Genomic DNA, 16,346 nt, shown 5'->3' with positions numbered 1-16,346 from the left:
TCTTGGCTGCTTCTTCTCTGCCGAGCTTGATGTAGAGGTAGCGCGGACTTTCCGGGCAGAAGGGCAGGAGGAGGGACTGCAGGATGGCAGGTACTCCCGACAGCGCGAGGAGCAAGGGCCAGAACCGGTCGTTGCCCAACAGGGACCTCAGGCCGATCACCTGCCGGACACACGAGCACAGGCGGTCAACTTACTGATCTCCACCAGAGTCCATCCAACCTCGACCAACGACAGGACGTCAAGATGATGTTGGAGATCTTCTGCCTGCTCCTGTCCCAATGCCAGGGGATTGGGCAAATCCCCAGACCCCCCCCCCCCGCTCCCCCAACATATTCCCTTCTGCTTCCCAAAACTCAAAATACGAGAATACTCTTGACAATACTCCTTGGGGGAGGTTGGATAGGCTAGAACTATTTTCTTTGGAGGCTGAGAGGTTACCTTATTGAGGTGTCCAAGATCACGAGGGGCATGGATGAAGTGAGCACACACAGTCTTCTTCCCAGTGTAGAGAGTTTGAAAACTAGAGGGCACAATCTTAAGCTGAGAGGAGAGAGATTTGAGAGGGACCTCAGTGGTAACTTTTCCACAGCACGGTGGCGCAGCGGTAGAGTTGTCGCCTCACAGCGCCAAAGATGTGGCTTTCATCCTGACTACGGGTGTTGGCTGTACGAGTTTGCAGGTTCTCCCTGTGACCACGTGGGTTTTCTCTGGGTACTCCGGTTTCCTTCTACGTGCCACAGACGGACAGGTTTGTAGGTTAATTTGGCTTCTGCAAGTTGTCCCCAGTGTGTAGGCGAGATCTGGTGTATGGGGTGATCGCTGGTCGGCGTACCAACCCGAGGGGCAATGAGGTGCCACACCGGGTTACGTCCTGTACCCAGCCCAAGGGTAACAAAGTGCTACACCAGGTCACCCCCCCCATATACCCAACCCAGGGTAACAAGGTGCCACACCTAGTCGCCCCCTGTACCAACCCCAGGGGTAATGAGGTGCCACACCGGGTCACCTACCGTACCCAGCCCGGGGGTAACAAGGTGCCGTACCTGACTCAGAAGGATCCCGGTAACGATTGCCAGCTGATGAATTGTTCCCAGCGCTCCACGTAAGTTGGTGGGTGAGATCTCTCCAATGTACATGGGCACCAGGCCAGACAACAGCCCTGCAAGAGGTGGAGGAGAGCTTGGTTGGTGCTATGTGAAACATCTAAACCTCTGCAATCCAATGACCTGAGCCACCCTCGTGCTGCAGGTGGTGCCCAGGTAGAGGTGTTGGCCCATCCCTGCGCTGAGTGCTGCACTCTGCAAGGACGTAGACCTCATCTCCCACAGCTGAGGGACATTCAGAGCTCTGGGCATCTTCCACCTCGATGTTACCAAGGAGACGAGCTCTCCTCCTTACCCCTCACAGAGACCGCCCCTCCCTAAGCGACTTGCCCATTTCTCTTTTCTATTTTACTTTCGTTTTCACTTTAAAAAAAATTACTTTAACTTTACTTTCACCCATATTCCCTCTCTCCAACTTTACATTTCACTCCTCCTCTCCTCTCCTCTCCGTCCCAGGCACCCTTTTGTCTCCTGTTCACCTTTGATGCTATCAACACCCATCTGCCAATCAACATACGCTCACCTGTGTCCACCTATCACTTGCCAGGCTTTGTCCTGCCCCTTCTTCTTTGTTTCAGCTTTCTCCCCCCCCCCCTTCTCCATCAGTCTGAAGAATGGTCCAGACCCAAAATGTCGCCTGCCCATTCCCTCCACACATGCTGCCTGACCTGCTGAGTTCCTCCAGCACTTTGTGTTTTGCTGATGATTCCAGTATTTTCAGTCTCGTGTGTGTGTGCGAACATGCGTGTGTGTGTGTCTCGCTCTTTCTCTCTATCTATCTCTCTCTCTCGCTCAAAGCCACTTTTGCTAGACAACCTCCAGGGTTACTGAGATCATTCGGAGTGGAAATCATTGGCCCTCGGCTAGTGCAAACCTCCTACTTGTCTCACTAATCTTCTAAAGGCAGATTTTTGGAAGGATGAGGGCGACCTCTGAAACCTACTGAGTAATGAAAGGCCTCAATAGAGTGGATATGGAGGACATTTCCACCAGTGGGAGAGTGTGGGACTACAGGGCTCCATTTCAGAATAAAAGGACGTGCCTTTAGAGTGGAGATAAGGAGGAATCTCTTTAGCCAGAAGGTGATGAACCTGGGGAATTCATTGCCACAGACAGCTGTGGAAGTCGTCATTGGGTATTTTTAAAGCGGAGATTGACAAGTTCTTGATTAGAAAGAACGTCAAAGGATATGAGAAGGCAGGTGAATGGGATTAAGAGGGAAAGATAGATCAGCCTTGATTGAATGGCTGTCTCAATGGGTCAAATGGCCTAATTCTGCTATGTATTAAGGTTTTCCAATATTATTTCCTGTTGTCTGCTCCAAACACAAACACAATGGGCCTTCTTCCCCCTCTCCCCCAACATACCCACCCTCTCTACCAACTTCCACTCCCCTCACCCATCTTCCCCATCACCCTCCTCTCACCCAACTTCCGCCCCCCCACTCAACCTCTTCCCCCCCCCACTCCACCTGCCCATCATTCACACACTCCTCCCACTGTGCCCCTCCCCCCCCCCCCACTCTTCCCATATGCCCGCCTCCCTTTCTATGGACACAAAGCAAAGCTCTTCACGGTTCCCCGGTACACATGGCAATAATGAACCTGAACCACTTTACCACAGTATACGCCGGTGATGGCCCTGCCGGCGATGATCATGATATGCGCAGGTCCCAGCTTGGCCAACCCCATAAGTAGAGCACCAACTATTGCCAGGACGTTGAGAAACTTCATTGCCTTCAGTCTGGAAGAAGGACAGAATGTGGGCGTTACTGGGACAGAACCGGAGAAACATTCCCATCAACGCAGCGACGGGTGATGCCTGGACTTTCAAAACCTCAGCCACAGATGTTCCTCCAAATCCTCCAGACCTTTCCTGTAATGGTGCGACCACAACTACACACTGCACTCCAAACGTGGCATGACCAAAGTGCGAGAGAACTTCCCAGCTGAAATCAGGCAACTGAACCATCCTACCAACAACTAGAGCGTGGTTCTAAGGTACTATCTATCTCATTGGAGACCCTCAGACTATCTTTAATCAGACTTTACTGGATCTTTTCTTGCACTAAATGTTATTCCCTTTATCATGTATCTGTACACTGTGGATGGTTCGATTGTAATCATGTAGTCTTTCTGCTAACTGGTTAACACATAACACAAAAGCTTTTCACCGTACCTCTGTATATATGACAATAAACTAAACAGGTGAAGCTGATGAACATTCCCAGTAATATCTCCCTGTGTACCACTTGTGTTTATTCATTTCTCTGGGTGCGACCAACATTTGATTGCCATCTCTCGGACTTTGGTTCCGCGGCTTTTGGAGTATTGCGTGCAGTTGTGGCTGGCCATTACAGGAAGGATGTGAAGGTTTTGGAGAGGTTGCAGAGGTGGTTTACTAGAATGATGCCTGGATTAAAGGGTAGATCGTGGACAAACTTGGATTGTTTTTTCTGGAATCCCAAGACCAACTCTTATCTGCCTGCATGTGATACATTCCCTGCCTATCTAAAAGCCTCTTAAACACAACTATCGTATCTTCCTCTACCACCACCCCCGGCAGTGCGTTCAAAGCATTCGCCACCCTCTGTGTAAAAAACACTGGCCCCGCCTACCTCCTTCAAACTTTGCCCCTATCACCTTATAGCTGTGCCCGCTAGTCTTTGACATCTCCACCCCGGGGAAAAGGTTCTGTCGCTCTACCCTATATGCCTCTCATAATTTTATATACTTCTATCAGGTCGTCCCACAAACTTTGGTGTTCCAGAGAAAATAATACATCTGTCCAACCTCTCCCAGTAGCTAATACCCCCTAAACCAGGCATCAAACCTTCTCTGCACCCTTTCCAAAGCTTCCAGACCCTTGCTTTTCTACTTGGTCACACACATTGTTGGTTTGGGCAGTGCTGTTGGAGAAGTGTGGGTGAGTAACGGCAGTGTCTGTTGCAGATGGACAACAGGTCAACGAGGACAACTGCAGATGTTCCTTAATCCTATCACCAACTAGAGAGCGGTCCAGAGCTCCCATCCACCTCACTGGAGGCCCTTGGACTATCTTTAATCAGACTCTACTGGACTTTATCTTGTACTAAACATTATTCCCTTTAGCCTGTGTCTGTCCGCTGTGGACGGCTTGATTGTAAGCATTTATAGTCTTTCCGCTGACTGGATCGGACGCAACAAAAGTTTTTCACTGTGCCTCGGTACACGTAATGATAAACTAAACTAAAGTAAAGACGTTGTACACTGCGGCCACCGTGCGCCGGTGGTCGGGGAACGTACCTGCCCAGCTTGTCCGCCAGATATCCAACAAAGAAGGAGGAAAACATGCCCCCGATGCAGAAGATGGCGACGGAGAGAGTCCAGTAAACCACCACCCGGCGGTCCTTCAGCGGGCTGCCCTCTTGCGTGAGATTGCCATCCCCAGTCTCGTTCTGGGCAATATGCAGGACCTGTGCATAATGCCTCTCGATAACCTGCAGAGCAGAATGAGAGTTACCCCTCGTACGAGGAACAGCCTTCAGCACCCAGCTCTGATCCAGGGGGAGATGAAGCCTCCATCACACACGCACCATCAGACTCAGGAACAGCTTCATCCCCTCTGTTATCAGGCTTCTGAACAGTCCTTCCCTAAGCTAAGGTACTGTCTGATTCACCTCCACCCCATTGCGGACTTGTTTGGATGGCATGCAAAACAAAGCTTTTCACTGTACCTCGGTACACATGACAATAATAAACCCAAACCCAAACAAACCGACCTGTAACCTTGCTCACAGCTGATGCGTGATTCATGTAGGAACAAAGAACTGCACATGCTGATTATTACACAAAAAGACACAAAGTGTTGGAGTAACTCCCATTAATTGGCTGGGTAAATGTAAAAATTGTCCCTAGTGGGTGTAGGATAGTGTTAATGTACGGGAATCGTTGGGCGGCACGGACTTGGAGGGCCGAAAAGGCCTGTTTCCGGCTGTAAAAAAAAAAAAAAAAAAAAAAACTCAGCAGGTCAGGCAGCATCTGTGGAGGATATGAATAGGTGACATTTATTTAGCCTGAAGAAAGGTCTTGACCCGAAAAGTCACCTATCAATGTTCTCCAGAGATGCTGCCTGACCCATTCCAGCACTTTGTGTCCTTTTGATGCTTGGTTAACTTCTTCATTTAAACAGGAAAACAGACCCTGGAAAACAGGACTAGAAATATTGTGCCTCTGAGCTCCCTCTGACCCCCACCCACAGCCTTCCACGATTGGCACAAAGTCCTGAGCAGTAAAATGCCAGGCAGTACTCACTGGCACCCACATCCCTTGTCCTTCTTGATGCCAGAGCTGGTTTGAGAGATGCTGTCTGGGTATGAGGCTGGAGGAACTCCAGACACTGGAATCTGGAGCAAAACACGACGTGCTGCAGGAACTCATGTGAACATAAAGTGGATGTGGAGAGGAGGTTCCCAGTAAAGTCAAATAGAGTGGAAACAGGCACTTCAGCCCAACTTGCCCACACCAACCAATATGTCCCATCTACACCAGTCCCACCTGCCTCCGTTTGGCCCGTATCCGACTAAACCTGTCCTATCCATGTACCTGTCTAAATGTTTCTTAAACATTGTGATTGTACCTGCCTCAACTACCTCCTCCAGCAGCTGGTTCCATAAACCCATCATTCTTTGTATGAAAAAGTTACCCCTCACTTTATACCTATGTTCTCTGGTGCAAGAGACACTGTGTGTCTACCCGATATGCGTAGTGGGAGAGTCTAGGACCAGAGGGCATAGCCTCAGAATAAAAGGCATTCTTTAGAATGGAGACAAGGAGGAATTATTGAGCTAGAGGATGGTGAATCGTTGCAATTCATTGCCACAGATAGCGGTGGAGTCTGTCATTGGATGTTTTAGAAGTGGAGATTGATACGTTATCGATTAGTAAGGGCGTCAAAGATTACGGGTAGAAGGCAGGAGAATGGTGTTGAGAGGGAAAACATAGATCAACCACGATCAAATGGCTGAGTAGAGTCGATGGGCCGAATGGCCTAATTCTGCTCCTACGTCTTATGAATTTATGAACAGGCAATGGATGGTGGGTGTGGACTCGGTGGGTCAAAGGGCCAGTTTCCATGCTCTATCTCTAAACTAAACTAAACTCAGCGGGTCAGGCAGCATCTGTGGGGAGAATGCACAGGTGATATCGGCATGTCGGGTCGGGACCCTTCTTCAGTCTGAAACATCACCTACTCATTCCCTCTACGGATGCTGCCAGACCCGCTGAATTCCCCCAGCACTGTGTGTTTTGCTTGTCAAGTCGGTACCCTGGCCGACTACAGAGGAAGGCCAGTGATGGTCCACCCCGGTGTGAGCTTACCTCCTGGGGAGCGTTGATGACTCCAGTGCCGTAACCAAACTGCAGGGATCCCAGCACGGCGGTGAAGACGGAGAAAAGCAGGAGGCTGGAGGTCTGCAGGGAAAGAGGGGCACAAAAGACTGCACGTTAGACATCGACACCGTGGGGCAGGCAGTGCCCGTTGTAGCAACCGCAAGGGGGTGGAAAGGAGGGGGATTCAGGGACAGTTTCCTCCCATCCTCTCATCAGTAAGAGAGTGGTCCTGACCTCCCAATTATCTCAGGGGAGACACTCGGACTATCTTTAACCAGACTTTACTGAATTGTAGTTTGAAATGCAGAAAAGTCCCATTAAAGATGGTCCACGGGCCACCAATGATGGGGGGTCAAGGCCATTCTTTAGTTGGTGATAGGACAGTTCAGTTGCCTGATTACAGCTGGGATGAAACTGTCCCTGAATCTGAGGGACCCTTCTTCAGACTGATGGTATTTTCTTCAGACCCTCAGTGTCATAACCTGTTGATGGCCCCATAGCAGAAGCGTCCACGTCGCGGGGCTGGAAACTGGAAGTGTCCTGGGCTAATTCTGCTGCCACCATCATCTATTGTACATGTGATGGCTCCCACTGTTTGTCACCGGAAGCTTCCGCCCTTTTCAGGACGGACGATGACAGTGATGAAACATTTGAAACATGGATGATGGAAACGAAGGAAGAGGACCTGTTGATGACTGTCCAATCTTTCCCTGCCCCAACTATCCTGACCCAACCCACTCCCCCAACCAGCCCAGCACAGCCCAGCATGGAGTGCAAGGTCCTTACACTGAGCCAACCTCACCAGCTCTGAAGGGCAGAAACACAGAGCATGTCAATGGGCAGGGATGAACAAAAGCAGGAGAGCATTGAGATATTGGAAAGGAAAGCAAGTTGCCTGAGGAACTCAGCGGGTCAGGCATCATCTGTGGAGGTAGAGGGGTACTTTGGGTCAGGACTGAGTTAAAGGCTTAGAGTCACATAGCACAGAAACAGGCCCTTCGGCCCAACCCGTCCATGCTGACCAAGATGTCTAATCTAAGCTAGTCCCATTTGTCCCTTAAAAAAACCCAAAGTGCTGGAGTAATGTAATGGGTCAGGCAGCATTTCTGGAGAACAAAGATAGGTGACATTTCGAGTCATCAGACTGAAAGAACAGGGAAGAAAAAAACTGGAAATGAGAGGTAGGGGCAGAACAAAGGTCCCAACCCAAAATGTCACCTACCCACGTTCTCCAGTGATGCTGCCTGACCCACTGAGTCACTCCAGCACATTGTGCTCTTTTTTTTTGTAAACCAGCATCTGCACTTCCTTCATTGCCCATTTGCCTGGGACTGGCCCATATCCCTCTTCCAGCTGTTTGACTTTCGCTGAAGATTGCAACATCTGCAATGTCGGATGACTCTGGCAATGAGTTGCCGATGAGGTTTGCAGAGTCCAGCATTGGTTACATTCCAAGGCAAGTGGATGCGAAGCATCTTCAGCCACAGCAGCCGCATTCCACATGTGCACCTGCATTTTTTATACAACAGTCCCTGTGGTCACACCTTCAAATCAAGTCGAACAGGAAGGCTGGGACTGACTGGTATGTTTTAATTGGAGTCACAAAGGATTCCACCTGTTGGTTTACCAAGAAAAAGGATACAAAGTGTTGGAGTAATTCAGTAGGTCAGGCAGCATCTCTGGAGAACATGGATAGGTGACGTTTCAGATCGGGGCCCTGCTTCAGACTGAAGAAAGGCGGACCCTTCTGAATCAGACCTGGACAATCCATGGGCTGTTTGAAGTTAATATTGACCACCCCGCACTCTAGGTTAACTCTTTCATACTCTGGGTTAGATTCCAGGTAATGCTGGAGTATTGCATTCCATTCTGGTTGCTCCATTACAGGAAGAATGTCGAGGTGCAGATGAGGTTTATCAGAAAGCTGCCTGAATTAGAAGGTATTAGCTGTAAGGACAGGTTGGATAAGCTTGGATTGTTTTCTCTGGAAAGTCAGAGGTTGAGGGGAGACCTGATTAGGAGAGACACAGAAAGGGTAGACAGTGAGATCCTATTTCCCCACGATGAAAATGTCAAGGACACGAGGGCATAGCTTTAAGGTGGAGAGGGGGCAAAGTTGAAAGAAGATGTGCGGGGCAAATATTTTGTTACACTTTGGTGATGGTGATGGTTGCCAGGGGTGATGGAGGCAGATATGATAGTGGCATTGAAGAGGCCTATAGATAGGCACATGGATATGCAGGGAATGGAGGGATATGGATCATGTGCAGGCAGGGGAGATTCATTTAACTTGGCATCATGTACAGCTTAGTTATTGTGGGCCGAAGGGCCTGACTCTGTGCTATATATATTCTATGATGCATTTTGTCCTGGATTTCCTATGCATCGAGCTCAGTGGAGGTTTAATTACGTTGAACCAGCAGCAGGAGGTTGATTTTTGCCTCCACAGATAACCTTTCATTAAATAATTGTCCTTCATAACGTTTCCCACATAGGCAGACCCTTCTACAGGGCATCTGATCCTCATTGTTGATTAAAAAATAAACTGCTGGTGGAACTCAGCAGGTCAAGCGGCATCCGTGAAGGAAATGGACAGATGGCCTTTTGGGTCGGGTCCATTCTTCAGTCTGAGGTTGGGCCGAAGGGCCTGTTACTGTGCTGTGACTCTGACTCTGACTCCTTGTGGCCCAGGAAGCGGACAGTATCACCACTCTCAGAGACCTGTTAATTCCACCCACCCCCACCTGTCTTGGCAAGCTTCCCCTCAGGGACAACTCTGTATCTGACCACAGAGGGCGACATTATTCTCTTGCACTCCACAGATGCTGCCTGACCTGCAGAGTTCCTCCAGCATGGGTTTTTGCTCAGAATTCCAGCATCTGCAGTCTCTTGTGTAGGAAGGAACTGCAGATGGTGGTTTGGACCGAAGATAGACACAAAACGCTGGAGTAACTCAGCGGGTGAGACAGCATCGCTGGAGAGAAGGAATGGGGGACGTTTCGGGTTGAGACCCTTCTTCAGACTGAGAAACAGAGGAGAGTGAGTGTAGATATGGAAAGGAAAGGTGTGAAAACTAGTCGGAGACAGTGAAACTAGTCGGAGAACTAGGGTGAGGGAAGGACTGAGAGGGAAAGCAAGGGTTAGGTGAAATTAGAGAAATCAATATTCATACCGGGGTTGTAAGCTGCCCAAGCAACAGATGAGGTGCTTTTCCTCCAATTTGTGTTTGGCCTCACTCTGACAGTGAAGCAGGCCCAGGACAGAAAGGTCATTGTGGGAATGGGAGGTCCAGTTAAAGTGTTTAGTAACCTGGAGATCGCGTAGGCCTAGGCAGACTGAGTGCAGGTGTTCAGCGAAACAATCGCCCAGTCTACGCTTGCCGATATATAGTCCACACCTGGAACAGCGGATACTGTAGATGAGGTTGGAGGAGATGCAAATGAACTTTTGCCTCACCTGGAAGGAATGTCAGGGTCCTTGGACAGATTCAAGGGAGGAGGTATAGGGACTAGTATTGCATCCAGAGATGCTGGCTGTCTCGCTGAGTTACTCCAGCTTTTTGTGTCTTCATTGATCAATTAATTGGGTCTTTGACCTTTCCCACTATTTACACACAGGGAAACAATGGTCTCAGTACAAATATCAGCCCTCTCTGGAGGCTCTCCGATGAATACTAACACACCTTTGGAGATCTCTAGTAAAGCTGAGGCACTCCCAAAAGTCGCTTATTACTATCTACTCCATATAAATATAGAATGTGTCCTATAAATATAGAGATCCTGCCATGGGTCTCTTATTAGATCATGATCACACACCCGATCACACACACGATAACACACACGATAACACACACACACACACACGATAACACACACACACACATGATAACACACACACTAACACACACACGCACACACGCACACGCACACACACTATATCTCTATATCTCTCTCACACACATATTATTTCCCTCTCATTCTCACATACTCATTATCTCTCTCTCTCTTTTACACACGCTTTCTCTCACGCACTCTCTCATTATCCCTTTCTCCAACACACACATTATTTATTTCTCTCTCACACACACACACACACACACACACACACACACACACACACACACAAATTTCCTACTTTGGTATTGCTGTTGGCTGGTATCGGTTTATTATTGTTACGTGCACCAAGATACAATGAAAAGCTTTTGTTTGCGTGCTCTCTAATTAAATCAGATCACGCTATACATTAGTTCAACCATGAGCCCAAACACAATTACAGAGGAAGTGCAAAGAGAAAAATACGAGCGTGTAGAATAGAGTTTTCAGTGCTGTGGGGTTACAGAAAAAGGGCAAAGTCCACAATGAGGTAGGTTAGAATATTGGGACCGACCTAATTTATGGAAGGACTATTCAGTAGTCTGATAACAGTGGGAAAGAAGCTATTCCTGAATCTGGTGGTACGTGCATTCAGGCTTTTGTAGCTACAGGTAAGGGCAGAAGAGGGAATGACCAGGGTGTGAGTGGTCCTTGATTATGTCGGCTGTTTTCCCGAGGCAGCATGAAGTGTAGATGGAGTTAATGGTGTATACTGACAGTATCATATCATATCATATCATATATATACAGCCGGAAACAGGCCTTTTTCGGCCCACCAAGTCCGTGCCGCCCAGCGATCCCCGTACATTAACACTATCCTACACCCACTAGGGACAATTTTTACATTTACCCAGCCAATTAACCTACATACCTGTACGTCTTTGGAGTGTGGGAGGAAACCGAAGATCTCGGAGAAAACCCACGCAGGTCACGGGGAGAACGTACAAACTCCTTACAGTGCAGCACCCGTAGTCAGGATCGAACCTGAGTCTCCGGCGCTGCATTCGCTGTAAAGCAGCAACTCTACCGTTGCGCTACCGTGCCGCTGTTGCAGCCTCACACAAAGATGGCCATCAATTTGAGGGCGATGTTCAGTATGCTTTTGGCTAAGTTGTTGCTGGACTTGTGCATCATGACCTGCTCCATCATTGATTTCTAGATAAACTTGATAATTGCCAGGGTGGAGGACCTGCGGATGAGCCATCATTCACCACATACAGCAGCCCTGAGAGCAGCTCGCACATGATGAGCAGATTCTTACCAATTATTAGAAGGGAATGCTGCCCCCATAGTCCCAATGTTTGTTTTGTTTTACCAGTTCGATTCAACCAATTTTTTTTGCCTGCCTCAGCCCCTCCGAACCATATCCCAGGTACCTTCAGGTAGTGGGAGCCGACGGTGAAGAGGACCAAGGACTGGTTGGGCCAGTTTCTGAAGAACATGGCTTCGCCCTTTTTGCTGTTGACTCTGGCTCCCAATGTTAACTCAATGATCAATCTGCGGTACAATCATGGATCTGAACAGAAGAAGGCAACGATGTCCATAAAGAGGGACGCTCTCTCCCAGCTTTATTCACCCCCCTCCCCCATTCCACAATCAGACCGGAGAAGGGTCCTGATCCAAAATGAGACCTATCCATGTTCTCCAGGGATGCTGCTTGGCCCAGAGTTACTCCAGCACTTTGTGTCCTTTGCACAAGGAGGCTTTGATCTGTGCCCCCACTGCCTGACAATATTACCACACCTCCCTGTTGTACTGGGAGACTCTGATCTGAGTGCCCCCATTCCCTGATGATGTTACCACCACTCATTTTAAAAGCAGGCTTTAATATCACTGGCTTCCCACTTTGTGACAATGTCACCCCCTTTGATCTGAGTGCTCCCACTATTGCCAATGTCCACCCCCATCCCAATGTAGAGGGAGGCTTGGATTTGAGTGCCCCCACCCCGGGGATTGGGGCCCAGCATTGGATCACGGAATCCCACCACCCCCAAAAAGAATGGCATAACCTTCTTGTGCAATCACATAAAGGATGCAGTAACCTCCTTCTGCACCCCCATAAAGGATGCAGTAACCTCCTACTGCACCCCTCTAAAGGATGCAGTAACCTCCTTCTGCACCCCATAAAGGATGCAGTAACCTCCTACTGCACCCCCATAAAGGATGCAGTAACCTCCTTCTGCACCCCCATAACGGTTGCAGTCAACTCCTTCTGCACCCCCATAAAGGATGCAGTAACCTCCTACTGCACCCCTCTAAAGGATGCAGTAACCTCCTTCTGCACCCCATAAAGGATGCAGTAACCTCCTACTGCACCCCCATAAAGGATGCAGTAACCTCCTTCTGCACCCCCATAAAGGTTGCAGTCAACTCCTTCTGCACCCCCATAAAGGATGCAGTAACCTCCTTCTGCACCCCCATAAAGGATGCAGTAACCTCCTTCTGCACCCCCATAAAGGATGCAGTAACCTCCTACTGCACCTCCATAAAGGATGCAGTAACCTCCTTCTACACCCCCATTAAGGATGCAGTAACCTCCTTCTGCACCCCCATAAAGGTTGCAGTCAACTCCTTCTGCACCCCCATAAAGGATGCAGTAACCTACACAGTCTCCCAGGTATTCCTGCAAATACAGACACGTTCCTGGGGAACCACTAGAAATACTGCCATGGGGTCAGCTGTTGATGGTACACACTTCCAAGCAAACCATACAAATAGGGACACATTAACACACACTTTTTCCTGTGCACCCCTCCCAATGGATTAAAAGTACCATTAGCAAATTTGTGCTTTTCTCAAGATTCCAGCATCTGCAGTTCCTTGTGTCTCTCAAGCAACATACTATACACACTGATGAACTGCCTGCAATGTAACAGAGGCACTCTCTGGGAAATGCTGAGTTTCGGTGGTGATTAGATTCAGTTTGTGCTTTTGACATTGGCAATCATTTACACCAGTGAATATAATTGATGTGATGAGCTGGTGGGATGTGTAGAAATCTGCACGAGAATGATGTCACTTGGACGTGCATGAGGAAGGTATCTGGTATTCACATGACAGTTAATTAGGATCCTGGAGAATTGTTATCATTGACAGATGATTTCAAGGAATTTCCCAGTTATTAGCTTCCAGAGGGCATAGCTTCAAGGTGAGAGGAGGGAAAGTTTAAAAGAGAACATAAAGGATCATAAAATTACGAGAGGCACAGGTAGACAGTCAGAACCTTCTTCCCCAGGGTGGAACTTTCACCCGTGTCCAGACATCTGCTTGTTGGCTCAAAAGAAGACACAAAGTTCTGGAGTAATTGAGTGGGTCGGGCAACATCTCTGGAGAACATGGATAGGTGACGTTTCGTTCAGTTTAGTTTATTCTTGTCACGTGTACCAAGATACAGCGGAAAACTTTTTTAGCCATAGAGTCATACAGCGTGGAAACAGGCCCTTCACCCCAACTTGTCCACACTAGCCAACATGTCCCATCTCCACTAGTCCCACCTGCCTGCGTTTGGCCCACTTCTCTCTAAACCTGCCCTGTCCATGATGTACCTGTCTAAATGTTTCTTAAATGTTGCGATAATACCTGCCTCAACTACCTCCTCTGGCAGCTCTTTCCATGCACACCATCCTTTGTGTAAAAAAGTTACCCCTCAGGTTCCCGTTAAATCCTTCCCCCCTCACTTGATACCTATGTCCTCTGGTTCTCGGTTCCCCTACTCTGGTCAAGGGACGAGAGTACAATTACCTGATCTATACCTCTCGTGATTTTATACACCTCTATAAGATCACCCCCTCATCTTCCCTCTAGCTCAGGCTTTGAGTCCTGCCAACATCCTCCTAAATCTTCTCTGCACCCTTTCCAGCTTAACAACATCTTTCCTATACCATGGTGCCACAACTGAACGCAATACTCCAAATGCGGCCTCAATAATGTATTACACAACTGCAACACGACCTCCCAACTTCTATACTCAATACTTTGCTTTATCGTTGGGTGCGATCCAGTCCATGAAATGATTACAATCAAGCCATCCAAAGTGTATGAATACGGGATAGAGGGAATAACGTTTAGTGCCAGACAAAGTCCAGTAAAGTCTGATTAATGATAGTCCGAGGGTCTCCAATGAGGTAGATGAGAGGTCAGGACCGCTCTCTAGTTGGTGATGGGATGGTTCAGCTGCCTGATAACAGCCGGGGAGAAACTGTCCCTGAATCTGAGGGACCCTTCTTCAGACTGATGGTATTTTCTACAGACCCTCCTTGTTGGCTCAACCTATTGGTGCCTCTCCAAGCCTGGCCCAGTACTCCATTAGAAGGGACACCGGCTCCTGGGGAAGCGCTGAGGGAGCGCCGCAGTGTGGGAGGGGCGCTGACCGACTGAGGGAGCGCCGCACTGACCGACTGAGGGAGTGCCGCATTACAGAGGGTGGGACTGAGGGAGCGCCGCACTGAACCACTGAGGGAGCGTCGCATTACAGAGAGTGGGACTGAGGGAGCGCCGCACTACAGAGAGTGGGACTGAGGCAGTGCCGCACTGACCGACTGAGGGAGCGCCGCATTACAAAGAGTAGGACTGAGGGAGCGCCGCAATACAGAGTAGGTCTGAGGGAGCGCCGCACTGACCAACTGAGGGAGCGCCGCATTCCAGAGTGGGACTGAGGGAGCGCCGCATTACAGAGTGGGGCTGAGGGAGCGCCGCATTACAGAGAGTGGGACTGAGGGAGCGCCGCACTGACCGACTGAGGGAGCGCGACACTGACCGATTGAGGGAGCGCCGCATTACAGAGTAGGACTGAGGGAGCGCCGCATTGACCGATTGAGGGAGCGCCTCACTGACCGAGAGGCAGGACTGAGGGAGCGCCTCACTGACCGAGAGGCAGGACTGAGGGAGCGCCGTATACACTGGAATATAGAAGGATGATGGGGGATCTTATTGAAACATATAAGATAATTAGGGGATTGGACATATTAGAGGCAGGAAACATGTTCCCAATGTTGGGGGAGTCCAGAACATGGGGCCAGAATAAGGGGTAGGCCATTTAGAACGGCGACGAGGAAGATCTTTTTCAGTCAGAGGGCGGTGAAGGTGTGGAATTCTCTGCCTCAGAAGGCAGTGGAGGCCAGTTCGTTGGATGCTTTCAAGAGAGAGCTGGATAGAGCTCTTAAGGATAGCGGAGTGAGGGGGTATGGGGAGAAGGCAGGAACGGGGTACTGATTGAGAATGATCAACCATGATCACATTGAATGGCGGTGCTGGCTCGAAGGGCTGAATGGCCTACTCCTGCACCTATTGTCTGTTGTCTATTGACCGTGAGGGCGGGCTCTGGAGGATCGCCGCACTGATTTAGGGGCAGTATGAGTCTGTCTACCTCACCGGCTCATTCATTCCTCTCCAACACTTATCCCCATCTGAGGGACAGTCCCGGCAGAGTCGGACAACCTTAGACAAACCTGGACAACTCTGGGGCACGTTTGGGCAACTTCAGGAAACCCGGAGCAACTTTCAGAAAGTTTGCGTAACTTGGGGGTAACTCGGAAGGAACAACACGGGGGGGGGGGGGAGATGTTTGATTGGAGATGTTTGGGGGGAGATGTTTGGGAGAGTGCCCGCCCCAGGGGTCGCACCCTCGGTGTCCCGGGAGACCTGCCTTACCTTCTGCGTACCCCCGTCTAAGCTGCGCTTTTCCATCTCTGGTGCCATCACTGCAGGGCAGGTGCCGGGGGGATGAGCGGCCGCTTCAGCTGCCAAACGCTTGCTATTTAAGTGCCGGAGAGGGGCCGCCCCTTGTGGGACCGGCTTCCCCGGCCGATTCACTCTATCATTAAACAGCGTCTCCTCCTGCTGGCGTGAGTGTGAGCTCTATGTGTGTATAAGGTGCGTGTCATCGAGCTGTACAGCACGGAAACAGGCCCTTCGGCCTACCTTGTCCATGCTGACCAAGCTGACACTCTAGACTAGTCCAATTGACCTGCATCTGGCCCATAGCCCTCTAAACCCTGTTGGTG

At 49.5% G+C, this 16,346-nt stretch overlaps 1 protein-coding gene across 1 annotated transcript in view; it reads right to left on the bottom strand.

The window, feature by feature from the left end:
* slc2a2 (solute carrier family 2 member 2) overlaps nucleotides 1-16,109 on the bottom strand; it is a 32,090-nt gene extending 15,981 nt beyond the window's left edge. The window contains exons 1-6 of the mRNA XM_078410563.1: nucleotides 15,994-16,109; nucleotides 6,461-6,553; nucleotides 4,388-4,581; nucleotides 2,722-2,846; nucleotides 1,044-1,159; nucleotides 1-160 (exon numbers count right to left, since the gene is read on the bottom strand). The exon at nucleotides 1-160 is cut by the window's left edge and continues 3 nt beyond it. Of these exons, the coding sequence (XP_078266689.1) occupies nucleotides 1-160; nucleotides 1,044-1,159; nucleotides 2,722-2,846; nucleotides 4,388-4,581; nucleotides 6,461-6,553; nucleotides 15,994-16,041 (736 nt within the window). The 5' untranslated portion in view covers nucleotides 16,042-16,109. The remainder of the gene's footprint in view (nucleotides 161-1,043; nucleotides 1,160-2,721; nucleotides 2,847-4,387; nucleotides 4,582-6,460; nucleotides 6,554-15,993) is intronic.
* Nucleotides 16,110-16,346: the final 237 nt, after the last annotated feature.

Source organism: Rhinoraja longicauda, chromosome 13 (genome assembly GCF_053455715.1).
Source record: "Rhinoraja longicauda isolate Sanriku21f chromosome 13, sRhiLon1.1, whole genome shotgun sequence".
Lineage (NCBI taxonomy): Eukaryota > Metazoa > Chordata > Chondrichthyes > Rajiformes > Arhynchobatidae > Rhinoraja > Rhinoraja longicauda.
The sequence above is the reverse complement of the archived record's forward strand: the minus strand, read 5'-3'. Positions and strand labels throughout refer to the sequence as shown.